Below are 14,157 nucleotides of genomic sequence, written 5' to 3' on the forward strand. Positions count from 1 at the left end.
GTGAACAGAAGAATTTTAAAATCTATACGATATTTAACAGGGAGCCAATGTAATTTGGCTAAGATTGGAGTTATGTGTTCATGAATTCTCGTACCTGTTAAAAGACGCGCAGCTGCATTTTGAATTAACTGGAGTCGGCAAAGAGAGGAGTGTTGAAGGCCCGAGTAGAGGGAGTTACAGTAGTCCAATCTGGATGTAATAAATGCGTGGATAAGCTTTTCAAGGTCCTTTAAAGGAAGGAACGGCTTTGCTTTGGAAATCTGACGCAACTGGTAAAAGCTGTTTTTTACCACAGTGGACACCTGTTTCTCGAGTTTAAAAGAGCCATCCAGGAACACTCCGAGGTTTCTTACAGTGGACGAAAGATGGCTAGCGAGAGGGCCTAGGGCATCAGCTAACTGGTCTAGTGGAGTGTGGCTACCAAAGAATATGATTTCGGTCTTATTCTCGTTCAATGTAAGGAAATTATATGATAACCAAATTTTAACTTCATGCAAACAGTTGAACAGAGGTTGCAAAGAAGCAGTCACATCGGATTTCAAAGGTAAATAAATCTGGATATCATCAGCATAACAGTGAAAGGAGATGTTGTATTTACTAAAAATTAATCCCAAGGGCAACATGTACAAAGAGAAAAGAGCAACAACAATAATGAGAGGGCAGACAACGGCAGTAACATCAGTGATGATAAAGACTATTTGCTATTCACTGTATTCATTAGGTCTAATTTGAAATCTTGGTAAAGTCTGACAATCGGAAGAAAACAATGTCACTCTTACATCAGAATATTTTTTTTCTGCAGTTTGATCTTAATGACATAAATATTAGCTGCTCCAAACAGCTTCTTGATTTTTATCCTACATTTCATTGACATAGCTAGTTAAGTTTTAGCGTTGCTTTCCTAGCATAAAAGATATGAGGAATAAAAAAAAAATTATACTTCACAAATATATGTATTTTTCTCAAAACTGAGATATGTAAAAAGTTTTTGGCTATTTTTCTTTTGAGCCTCTGCACTTTGCAAAGCAACAAGTTACTTTGCATGTTGTAATTGATCACAAAACATGACAAAGCTTTGTAACTTTATAAAATGACTTGTAAAGTGACAAAGTTTTTGTGGATTAAAAAACAGAAAAAGGGAAGTCACTCTTTTTTAGCCATCTTTTAAGAAGCAGCTCGATAAGGTTTATTCTGACCATTCTGACATTAGGGAACTGATATATAGCCTATCAAGTATGTTGTCTAAAAACAGTTAGAAATGAGCTGAGCACCACCTCTCAGCATCTAAATCCAATTTAGATGCTGAAATAACAGCGTTACACTTATTCAGCTTCTGAGTTCTGCTTTCACAAAGTCTCACAAAAAACATGTAAAATAAGACAAAATCAGCTTATTTTGGGTGACTCAACTGAACAGCTACTGTGACAGCATGAGATAAGCCACAACTTATTCATCTATATAACTTTTTACGTGTAGACATTCTGAGGATAAAACTGTGCAGTTATATTTCACTGCTTGCCACAAATGTGGTTCATCTGTTTTGAAAAACAAAGTGACACATTTACATTAGTGGTGAAAAGAAATGAGCTGCAGCAGCTTTTTTCTTTTGAGAAGCATTCATGCACAAGCAAAAAGAGCAGAAGCAACAAGTGCTTTAAATTCAACTTCTACATAACAGACAGAAGCATTTGTTAGCATGTGAACTTTATGAGTACTTATGATCAGCCACATCTGGCAGCCAGTTGTTTTTGAATATACACAAGACATGACATTTTACACAATGACATTCAGATCAAACCCAGCAGATGATGTACAGCTTGTACAATTGCAAAAAAAAAAAATGTGATAAATGTGGATTACTTCATTGACTTCACTTTCACTCAGATGTGATTTTGTCTTCAGTCAGCTCTCTTTCTGCGACCTGTCAGATGTACAAGAAGTAAAGAACTAAAACAGTATTTTTTAAAGGGGGATTCATATTTCACACCAACATTAACTTCACAGGACATCAGCAAAACAACCATGAACCATTAGTTATCTTAATATTATAGTTTGTATTTAATATTTACCACCACAGATTAAATATTATTTGAATGCAATACATAAAGAATCATTAATCAAAGTTGCTCTCACCCTTGAGTTTAGTCTCATCCGGCCGTACGGTGGTGTAAATGGCTCTAGAAGATAACATGTCATCATCTAACGGAGAGATACAGCCAGAGTGAGAGGACTGACAGCCACAGTAACATCAGTGATGATAAACACTATTTTCTATTCACTGAATTCATTATATCTAATTTAAAATCTTAGGAAAGTCTGACAATCAGTGGAAAAAAAATGTCACTCTTACATTAGCCCATTATTTTTCTGCAGTTTCATCTTAATGACATAAACATCAGCTGCTCTAAACAGCTTTTTGATTTACACCTAATAGCTTGGTAGCATAGCTAGTTAAACTTTAGCATGGTTTTCCTTTTCCTAATATAGCTTTTATTTAATATTTAAAACCCATCATATTTAAATACAGCACAGTCTCATTCAGGCTTAGGGTGTAGTAAATGACGACAGAAGACAATATGAGCAGGAGTGAGAGGACAGTTATCCACAGTAACATTAGTTACAATGAATAGTATTTGCTATTCACTTTATTCTGGTAGTTTTATTTTGATGACAAGCTGTTCTGATGAACTTCTTGATTTTTAAAATACAGTGGTACCTCGAGTTGCATTCCAAAAATAATCCGAGACAGGTATAATCCTCGTTATAGCGAGGGACCACTGTAAAACAGAACAGCTTTATTGCCATTGTAAATCAGAGGTCTCGAAGTCCTCGAGGGCCGGTGTCCTGAAACTTTTCCATGTGTTGCTGTTGCAACACACCTGAATAAAATTAGTAGGTTATTAGCAAACGTATAGAACTTGATTGCATACTGAAGTGGTAACCACTAACCCTATTCTAGTAAATTTAATTAAATGTAAGTGTTTGGAAAAATGTACATACTTTTTTACATACTTTTAAATTTAAGTACTTTAATTGCACCGTGTTCATTCACTCATGAGCTGCTATACAATTAATCCAATGGCTACCTCAGCATACAGACAAGTTCTATAGAACTTGGGACACATGGGAAAGTTTCAGTTTCAGCCCTGAAGGACTGGATAGCGAGACAAAAGAACCATACAATTAAAAGTGTCAACACACTAGGTTAAAAAACGTCATTTGTTTCACATTAGTTACATTAATATTCCCAAAAAAGATTATTATGCATGATATATTTTGACATCTGCATGTTGACTAATAACAACTAGAGATGGACCGATCCGATATTATGTATCGGTACCAGTCTGATACTGACTTTAATTACTGGATCGGAGTGAAATAGAAAATGTAATCCGATTCATTAAATATCAAAAAAGCATCTCACAAAACTTGCGACACGGCATAACTCGGCTCATAACCGTAGCACATCGGAGCAGCATGCGTCACGTGATAGAGCAGCTGTGGCGTGCAAGACGGTCGGGTCTGGTTGAGCATTTGGAGCCTGGCTACCAACCCGGCATTTCATCTCCGAGAAAGTTATCCCAGAAAGAAGTAAAGCAAGTGAGTAAGTTCATCTCTGAATGTTTGTAAAGCATTCCCGCGTTAAGCTTAACAACCGATATATGGAGCGACTCCCTCTCCTGCTGCTACTTCAATCATGAAACTGATCAATGATCAGCTGATCGTCTCTCTTGTTTGGTTTTGGCCCACTTTGCACCAGAAAGAGGAAACCAGCGGCTGAAAAACAGCAGCACGTTTAAGCTTGATCAGCTATTGTTAGAATTTATTTAATATTACTTTCTACACCAGGATCTTTTTCTATGCAGCTGACGGCTGATAACTGTGCAGAGGCGGATCTAGCAAAGTTTAGCCAGGGGGGCCGATAGGGCATGAACAGGGAAAAGGGGGCACAAAGACATACTTTTCTTTCTTATTCTCATTTAAAATGTCTAGCTTTTAATAAATAATTATCTGAATCTTACAACCAAAATTTTAATGTGATGTAAAATGTATAGAAGTCCATTACTGTATATAGTAACTATTAAGTCTAATATACCCTAGTAAGCTATAGTACTTTTTCCTTTGGGAAGGTACCATCTGTGCAGTCTGCAATTCTGTTGAAGAAAGATGTTAAATCTATTTAATTATTCTTGAAAACAAATGTATTTCTGTGCATTTTTTTTCCACACTGCATCGAATTAAAGTTGATTACATTGATTTAGCATCATGAGGTGGAGGGTGGTTCCCCCTTTTTTATATGCTGGGAGTTTGCAACCCTGTTAGTTAGGTTGCTTAATATTTCCGCTAAGTACTCTTTAAAATACCAGAATATGGAGGATGGAGTAGGTTTAAGTTTATTAGATTGATCAGTATTGCTGAACTATGAAATATTTTGGGTGCAGTGTATTTTTTGCATGCAGGTATAACAGAATAGCTTTAGTGTTTTGTTTTAAACTTGAGTATGAACGTATACAATATGCAGCAAGATATTAAAAAAACTGTTTTATTGATTAAAAAACACTATATCGGATTCATATCGGTATCGGCAGATATCCAAATTTATGATATCGGTATCAGACATAAAAAGTGGTATCGTGCCATCTCTAATGACAACTAGTGTTAATTTAATTGACCAGTCTTGCTTGCATAGTAAGGTTAGACTCAGAAACAATACAGCAGAGTGGGAGGTAGATCTAGCTCTCATGCTCCCTGTTTCTCATGAAAATGTGACAAAATCTTAAGAGCAGATATCAACACTGAAAAAAGCTGCCGAGGGACTAAAATCACAGACCAAACAATAACATAACAAGGAATATCCTAGTGTATATAATCTACTAAAGGACTGTGTTTCTACTTTGGATTTCTGTGATGCTGTAGATTTAAAGTTCATGTTTTTTTTTTTATTCTTAAAGAGATGTTGGCTTTCTTGACCTGTTTGTGCAGAAGAGGGAGACTGGGAGGAGGCAGTAGAATTTTTGGCACCTGCTTATGAAAAAGACAAAATAAACAAGAAAAAAAGTTATTTGATGACAGCCACCAGGAATCATTGAGCATGCTTATTGTTATAAAATAAAAGTTCATGTTTTGATGAGCCAACTGTCAGCATACTTGTTTTCAAAGAAGTTTCTTCTGAGTGACTTCTGATGGTTTGTTGATGTTTATTACATTGAATCAGTCCTGCCAGTATGAGCAGAATGACCACCAATAAAACACCCAAACCAATGCACAGCCCCAGGTAGCGCTCTACGTAATGCACTGTAGGATGACCTGCAAGAAAGATAATTGCACTGTGTATTAGAAATAATTAAAATGATGTTGTAATTTACTCTAAATATTTTTATATTTATTTCATGTAAACACTCAGATAAATCCCATTCAATACAATTATGTACACCCAATGTTTAAAAAAAGGTGTTGTTGAAAAAACGGCCACATTTGGACTACACATAGCCTGTGCACAGAAGTCTGATGGACGTCAACACCAGACGTTCAGTAGAGATTGAATAAAAAGTCCTTGCCTTATGTTACAAAACAACCTCTTCAGTGGACCAAAACTGAACGTCCAAAAAATGAAAAATAGATCATCACTCTGACATCGCTTTGCGCAATGGCTATGTTCATCATAGACCATATACTGTTTCCCACTTACACACTTTTTAATGAAATGTTAAAATTTATTTAGTTAGAAAATATTGATGCATCTTACCTTCAACACTAAGCCAGCTCTCTGGTGATTCTCCAGCATCAGCAATACTACATTTGTAGAGTCCTTCATCAGATTTGGATACAGTGGGAATCATTATGTTTCCTGATGAGCTGCTCCCAGTGGAGACGCCATTTTTATAGAATTTTGCAGTGTAGTTGGAGTTTGCATCCTTTTTTCTACAATGCAAGGTCACATTTTCTCCCTCCATCACAGGTTGGACAGGAATCTCCAGGATCACATGACTCTCTAAATCTAGATGGCAGAAGATATGACAGTTACCCACATGGAACAGGTATATCTAAATCTTATAAAGTTTTTATCTATCTTGTGTGAAACGTGTATGAAAAGCATATAAGAGTGAAAACAGATATAAGATCCCTTGAAAAATTATATAAATGTTTTGACTAAAACAATATATGAAAGGAATGAGAAAGTGGACACCTTCATGAGTAAATCATGTCTTATATGATTCACTATATGAAGCAAGCCAAATCTGATGCAAGTCTTTTATACCTTTTTTCTATTTCTTTTCAATATGGGTAACTTGTGTAAAATGTGATTTTTGTTAAAATTATACAAACATAGAAATCATTAATTATGACAGATGATAGCTCACAAGGTTTGCTCAAGTTGCAGTAAATATATGTTATTAAGTTATTATATTTAGCATATATGTTATTTTATTATGATTGTGATGCATTTTATCAAGAAAAAACATACCTTACAGCCAATGAAAACTACAGTACCAAATATGACACTATGCATTGCTGTAAGTGATGTACTAAACAGAAAAAATGGTGAATGGACTAAATATGTTAACACATAATTGCTTTTCTATGTACATACCAGTTACAGTGATGTTGACAGAGTTGCTTTTTTGTATTCCTCCATGTTCACACCAGTATTCTCCACTGTCTGTTGATGGATATGCATTAATAATTTTGCAAGGTCCAGTCGATGTTTCCCAGTTTGAAGCACATGGTCTAACACCTCCATTTATCTTTTTCATCACTCTCCATCCAGTCAGCCCATTTAGTCGTTCACAGCTGATAGCGACAGCCTCTGATTGAAAGAACTGCTGCCTGTTTGGAACAACTTGAGGAAAACCTGAATCTGAGACAGAAAGTCAAATAAGTTTTCAAAGCATGTAAGCTTTCAAATTATAAAGATTTATACAAGCATATTTACTGTAATAGTGAATATACATATGCATGTGGTTATTTGAGAAGTGTTTTACAGGTTTATGTTGTAGCTAAACCTCTAAAACTGGAGAATAACAACTGCAGAAGTTTCAGAAACTTTGTATTGTTAAGAGATATATCAAAACTATTACACACACTATTATACACTTAAAAATACAAGCCCCCCCCCCCCAATATTTAAAAACTTACTATGTGTTTGAGAATCATCAGCTACTGTAACCAACAGCAACAGAACATTCAGCACTGAAAAGATTGAGAATGACAGTTTTAATATTTAACATGTTTTTAATGTTTTTGCAGTAATAAGTCCTTTGCATTTGTTAGTGAGTTACAAATATCCAAAATGAATACATGCAAATATATGGGTGCATTTTGTACATATTAATTTCCCTTGCGTACATTTCCTCTGTTACAGACTTAATATCTTTTTTATAAAAAGACAAGGTCAGTACTCACAGAGTCTGATGGTGGCAAATCTGACCTCCATGTCATCTTACTGCTGACTGCGTGAGTGTTAGACTGAACTGAAGATATATTTTTTGTAAGAACCTCCTCTTCCTGTGTTTCTGTGGTGACTGAGGCCCAACAGGGTTCGACTTCAGTCACTATGATTTCTTTTATGCCCTTTTTAATTGAATTGAATGTTTTATTAATTCTAAACTAGATACATACATACATACATATATGTATTGATATATATATATATATATATATATATATATATATATATATATATATATATATATACATATATATATAATGATAGGGAAGGCTTAGCCTTTCAGGCCACTTATACCAACCGTCCCTGGCATGTAAGCTCATTTGGCCATCTGCTCTTTTTTGTACAGAGCAAATGATTGTTTAAAATGTCAATCGGTTTCTTAAATCAAGTTTTATTGTTTCTTTTCGAGCTGCTAAAACTAAACTAAATCTTGTTTACACTGTCTTTTTTTATACCACTACATGCCAATAGTTCGCAAAACTGAAAGGATGGATAAGTTGTCACGGCCCATGGCTCAGCATCCAGGGAGCCGTGGGAGGCTGCGGTGGCCACACCCTCGGGCTGGGCCGCCTCCAAACCACCTGCGTCCCATCTGAGGCAATCACCGGAGGAGTACTTTAGCCAACTCTGACGGCTTCTCTTCGCCAGTCCGTAAGTTTCCTCCCAGTGTGACCAGCGTTCGGCATGGAAGCCTGTGACCTGCCTGTCCTCCTGCCTGCCTCCCTGCCTGCCTCCCTCCCTACGATTCTCTTGACGGGCACCTCTCCCCTCCAATCTCCACGGTCCTGCTCTACCTGTAAGCCTCGGCGATTTATGAAGTCTAGCTGTTTCTCTCCTGGCAACCTGCGTGCTGTTAACTGTGTCTCACCTTTTGTTGCAGTTTCCCCACGATCCCGATTATGGCGCTCCTGAGCTCCACACTCTTCGTTCCCCCTTTCTTATAGAAAAAAAGAAGAACAACATATTGCTTTCTTTACCTGCACACCTTTGTGGTCTTGCTACCTAATTCTGCTGTGCAAGGAACTGTACAATGACAATAAAAAAGGTTCATGGTAATTCTGGTGAATAGGAGTAGATGTTAAGTTTGTTTAATTTGAGCAATGGCTCTTAAAATAAAATTTCTTAAAATACAGATCTCTCAAGGCTTATCTTCACTGTAATGACTGCAGAGTACAAACTTTACTAACTGCATAAGTATGTACAAACCTGCTCAGCCGGACACCCACAGATGCTGGAGTTTTAAAAATAAGTCTGCAGACGATGTGGCATTTTCCTCTTGCGCTGAAGAATTTCAGTAATTCTTCTCATCATCTGCAGCAATGTCAGTGGTAAACACTAGATGGCAGCATAAAAGAAACCTCGTCACTATGTGATGATCCGTGGTCATCAACTGAACAGCGCAATTTTTTCTTCCTCAAACACATATTCTGACTTAAAGCCACTTTGTTTAGAATGGTATTGGTCGTTCATATGTGGATCTTTGTGACTTAAACATAAACTTTGTTTATGAAGGGATAATAAAATTATTCTAGCAAAAACTGGATTTATTTTATTACAGGTGCATATCCAGACCAAAGCAGCATTGCAGTCTGCTCATAAAACATTTATAATCAAATGCTAAGTTTGAAGTTAGTGCAACTAATTTAAATGAAGTCATCAAGTGAGTACACAATGCAGATGAACTGTTATGATCAGTAGGAGAGAGATTTAATGGAAAAACGACTAGGCAAAAGTCTCCAATGACTTATAATAACATATACTGTGGTAACTCTGGATGGTGACGTGCCACTGAGATGCAATTTCCTATACCAAGGTGCAATGTTGTTCTGCTTATCCAATTTATGGTCAAATTATCCAGTTGTCATAGGGCAAAAAAGCAGGGGGTAGTCCATACAGGCTGTCATCTTGCTGTAGAGCAAACACTCAATGAAAAATTGTTAAAGAAAGCACTGTGCGTAATTTAGTCTGCACAAAAATGGTAAAAAAAATCCTACTTGCACCAACTGGTTAGATCAAGATTTTTTTTTTTTCAGATGTGCCCTTACAGATGAAGGTGTCGTGTCAGCATGTGATTGTTTTATATCCTGTTTCTCAGACATAAGACATGAAAATGGCTGGTCTCACAGTGGGTTTTGTTCTGTGGGTTTCAGCAAAGACAGAAGCAGCTTCTCATAAGGCATCTGCACATGACATGCCTAAATATAAAGGACTACTCAACAGCTAAAGCTTGGAGCAAAGGAGTTTGCAAAAATATATTAATTCACTGCAAATCTGTGATTATGATTGATCTGTCATTTATATAGTTGTGTAGTGTACAACAATGGCTTCATGAGTACCTGTGTTACCTGTGAATAAATTTGTGTGTATTTATAGTATCAAAAACTTGCATACTGCAGTTTTGAATGTTTTTGTTTTTGGCAGAAGGAGAGTTAAAAATATAAAGAAAGAAAAATTAAATCAATACATAAAGCTCTGTAAATTATCTGGTGAATCTAAAAATTGTACTAATTGATATTACATGGAGCAGTGGGTGGTGTGAGGTGTTGGTATTAAGCCTGTTTTGGGCTAAACACAATGGCTGTTTCACTGGATCAACCTTACCAAGAGAAAAACAGAAAAAATGATGTTGAAAATGGATTTGGAAAAAAAAAATGGTTTTATGGAAGATGTTGTGATCCTTAACCATCCAGTGGATGGTTTTTCATTTTCACATGTGTAAGATATCGAAACCCTCAAAATCTCAACAGAAGGAGTTTTTAGTTTCTCAGCTTTAAGTTTAAGTTCAAGTTTAATTACTTTAAATTACTAGTCTTATTTGGAGTATTTTTTATCAGTTAAAAATTCTCATGGTGTGTAGCACTTGGGTCCTGGGTTCAAATCCTGGCTGGGTCTTTTTGTATGGCTTTTACATGTTTTTCCCATGTCTGCATGACCTCCCTCTGCAGTCTTGCTCCATGCATGAAACTGTCTTACTTAAAATGTCAATCAGTTTGTTGAATCAAGTTTTATTTTCTCTTTCCCAGCTGCTAAACCTGAACTAAATCTTGTTCACATTATCTTTTGTTTCCACTACACCCCGTTGATCTACAACACTGAAAGCAGTTCAGTGAGTTACTTAGATACCTGGAATAACATCATAACGTCCTTCTAGGAAACCTTGGATTATGGTATTCATTTGAATGGTACTTTGACACCTACCAATTATTTTAACACTGCAGACTATGCATAAAACATTGCTAAAAGGGTGTGGTGGAGGTGTGGTCCCTGGCGTAGCTGCAGGGGAGGGGTGGAGCGGTGAGCTCATGGGGGTGGTACCGGGAGGCAGGTGAGCTACAGGTGGTGGCGATTGTGTCATGAGTGCTTAAAGAGAAGTCTGCAGATAATGTGGCATTTTCCTGTTGTGCTGAAGAATTTCAGTAATTCTCCTCATCATCTGCAGCAATGTCAGTGGTAAACACTAGATGGCAGCATAGGAGAAGCTTCTTCACTCTGTGACGATCTGTGGTCATCAACTGAACAGCATGATGTTGTTTTATTTCTTCCTCAAACACATATTTTGAGTTAAAGTTTATGAATGGATAATAAAATTCTTCTAGCACAAACTGGCTTTATTTTGTTATAGGTGCAAATCCAGAAGAAAGCAGAGTTGTACTCATGTTCATAAAACATTATAATCAAACATTAAGTTTGAAGTACTGTACTTCTACTGTACAATATAAAGCGCACTATATAAATAAAATTGAATTGAATTGAATTGAAGTAAGTACAACCTGTTTAGATACAACATGCTCTGAAGTTTTACAATTTTCTGTATCAGAACAGTAAACCGATTATTTTATGCTCACTGAAATCATTCACACATCCTGACTTCTTCACTTTTCTTCTTAAGCATGTGCACACAAATGTTTCTGTCCCATCATGCTTTGCAGGAATGTCCTTTTTTCAGTATAAGCAGTCTAAAAAAAGTCCCCTGTGGGTTTTACTTTAGTGGAACCAGGCACAGTCTCAGTACATCAAAGTAGTCCATGACTTCAGAGACAGCTCAAACTTCATACCAGGATACTTCGTTATGCCTCCATGTGTGCAGGGCCTCAATAGGGGATGTATGGTGAGGCTCTTGATATCTCTCTCTATATACTTTTTATTGTCGTGGTCCTGAGTCTGGTGACTCAGGGTTTTGTGTTTCTTTATTATGATCTTGTTTATTCTGATTGTGTTCTCCATTAAGATTTGACATCTGTTAGGTTTCTGTTCTGTGCCTGTCCTGGTCTCTCTTCTCTGTGTTCCCTCTGTCTGTCTATGATGTCATTATGTCTGCTCATGAGTCTGTGTCTGTTTACTTCTGTGTCACGTCTGGGTCTCTGTGTCTGTCGTGTACTTCCTGTTTTACTTTGTAGGTCTGTGCCTTATGTTAGTGCATTCAGCTATGTGCTCTCCCTGGCTGTATCCCAATTCAGGGTCTGCAGCCTTAAAGGCCGCATTTTAAGGCCGATTACGTCACAGTGGCGCTCAGAAGGCTGTCCCAATTCAAAGGCTGCTCGAAATGCGGCCCTCAAATGCGTCCTTCATTTCCCTGAATTTTAACGCTGTGGCAGTGTAGACTTCGTGGCCCAACATATCCCACAATTCATAGCGCGGCAGTCGGTGTGGATAATTTTGCCGCAGACGGCAGAAGCGGAGCAGCCGAAGAGTAAACTGTGAAAAGTAAGTACTGAATATTATTTCACTTATTTATGTGCAAATGTTTAATAATGAGGAACAATAAAACATTACTGTTGGCCACATGTCGGCAAAGTTATGTGACATTAGCGATGTTTGTACGCTCAGCTTTTACTTGCCTTTAAAGCCTTTAAAATATAATAATACAATAGTCGACCTTAATCTTACAGAGAATATGATGATTTTGTGGATAATTAAAGTCAGTCATTTATCCACAAACACAACAAGCTGAAAGTCAGTGATGCTGCTCGGTTTGCAGTCCTGAATATCACGGCACAAGCAGGATTCACTGCACTGTTAATGTTAGCTATGTTATATTGCTGCCTCTGTTCGGTGGTGTCGAGCCAAACAGACTTTAACGTGTTTGAACGAGCTGACGGTTCACTCGTTAAGCTGAAAGAAAGATGCTTTAATCACAGGGGCCACACATGTGTCCACTGTACCATCTGGGAACTCTTCTTGTTTCGTAATAACACAAACACTAAATCCTCCTATTTGTAGCAGTGTGTACACCTGAGACTGTCACCTGTCTGTCCTGCACTCTCTCTCTGTTTCTTTCTCTCTGATTGTGTAATAAAAGTATGAACATGTGTTTATAAGTTACACTTGTGTTTGAATCCTGCAGCTTATCACACATTTGATTTCCATGTGTGACGACTGCAAGTGTCCAGAGTGAGGACAGACTGAGGGACACACTGCTGCACATCATCTGCTTGGAGTCATTTTTGACCAGGACATGTCCTTCAACACACATATTAAACAAATATGTAAGACTGCTTTCTTCCATTTGCGCAACATCTCTAAAATTAGAAATATCCTGTCTCAGAGTGACGCTGAAAAACTAGTTCATGCATTTATTACTTCCAGGCTGGACGACTGTAATTCATTATTATCAGGATGTCCAAAAACTCCCTGAAAAGCCTTCAGCTAATCCAAAATGCTGCAGCAGGAGTCCTGACAGGGACTAGAAAGAGAGAACATATTTCTCCTGTTTTGGCTTCCCTTCATTGGCTTCCTGTTAAATCCAGAATTGAATTCAAAATCCTGCTCCTCACATACAAGGTCTTAAATAATCAGGCCCCATCTTATCTTAATGACCTTATAGTACCATATCACCCTATTAGAGCGCTTCGCTCTCGCTCTGCAGGCCTACTTGTTGTTCCTAGAGTATTTAAAAGTAGAATGGGAGGGAGAGCCTTCAGTTTTCAGGCCCCTCTTCTGTGGAACCAGCTTCCAGTTTGGATTCGGGAGACAGACACTATCTCTACTTTTAGGATTAGGCTTAAAACTTTCCTTTTTGCTAAAGCATATAGTTAGGGCTGGACCAGGTGACCCTGAATCCTCCCTTAGTTATGCTGCAATAGATGTAGGCTGCCGGGGGATTCCCATGATGCATTGAGTTTTTCCTTTCCAGTCACCTTTCTCACTCACTATGTGTTAATAGACCTCTCTGCATTGAATCATATCTGTTATTAACCTCTGTCTCTCTTCCACATCATTCCAGTGTTTTCAGTGTGGGAGAAAGTACTCAGGGCCTTCAAGTTACACACTATGAAAGGCAGCAACAAGTGTAATATTCAGAAACCTAAAGTATGTATCAGCAGCAGAATGGACCTAAAACTAAATGTCTGTTTCAGTTCTATGAAGCTTTGAGTATTTTGGATCAGTAGCACTGCTGTGTTTGTTGCATCATATTGCTGTAATTGTTTATATGCTTTATACTGTATATTCTGAGGTAAGTTGATCTATAGTGTTACATCATACTGTATACTTTCTGCCCAGTTTGACCCATTTAGCAGACGTCAGCCTGTTTAAGGCTCTGATATCTATTCTGTATGACTTAAAGCAGTTATGACATGGTCTGATTTTCTCACCCAATAAAGGAATATTTAATATATCAGTCTACTCTTCATTCTATCAGAAACAATTATCACAGCTCGTACATTTTCTTTTTACACATATATGTAAGCATTGAGCCAAATTTAGTA

The 14,157-nt window shown here is 37.3% G+C and overlaps 1 protein-coding gene across 1 annotated transcript; it reads right to left on the reverse strand.

Annotated features, from left to right (window-relative positions):
• Positions 1-1,898: 1,898 nt before the first annotated feature.
• LOC146673682 (Fc receptor-like protein 5) lies at positions 1,899-7,435 on the reverse strand. The gene is made up of 8 exons (XM_085402309.1): positions 7,405-7,435; positions 7,138-7,191; positions 6,593-6,859; positions 5,747-5,998; positions 5,149-5,307; positions 4,972-5,022; positions 2,134-2,199; positions 1,899-1,921 (listed from the first exon to the last, which is right to left on the reverse strand). The coding sequence occupies exons 1-8, from the start codon at positions 7,433-7,435 to the stop codon at positions 1,899-1,901; spliced, it is 903 nt and encodes a 300-aa protein (XP_085258435.1).
• Between the last annotated feature and the right edge of the window lie 6,722 nt (positions 7,436-14,157).

The sequence above is a fragment of the Rhamphochromis longiceps genome, linkage group LG3, assembly GCF_057381845.1.
Source record: "Rhamphochromis longiceps isolate RC_006_pf linkage group LG3, R_longiceps_female_GT1.1, whole genome shotgun sequence".
Classification (NCBI taxonomy): domain Eukaryota; kingdom Metazoa; phylum Chordata; class Actinopteri; order Cichliformes; family Cichlidae; genus Rhamphochromis; species Rhamphochromis longiceps.

Coding starts and splice junctions, on each gene's coding strand:
- LOC146673682 (XM_085402309.1), bottom strand. CDS start 7,435: ATGGAGGTCAGATTTGCCACCATCAGACTCT. Junction 5,999..6,592: donor TGTCAACATCACTGTAACTG/GTATGTACATAG, acceptor TCTGCCATCTAG/ATTTAGAGAGTCATGTGATC. Junction 5,023..5,148: donor AGAAACTTCTTTGAAAACAA/GTATGCTGACAG, acceptor TTTCATAAGCAG/GTGCCAAAAATTCTACTGCC.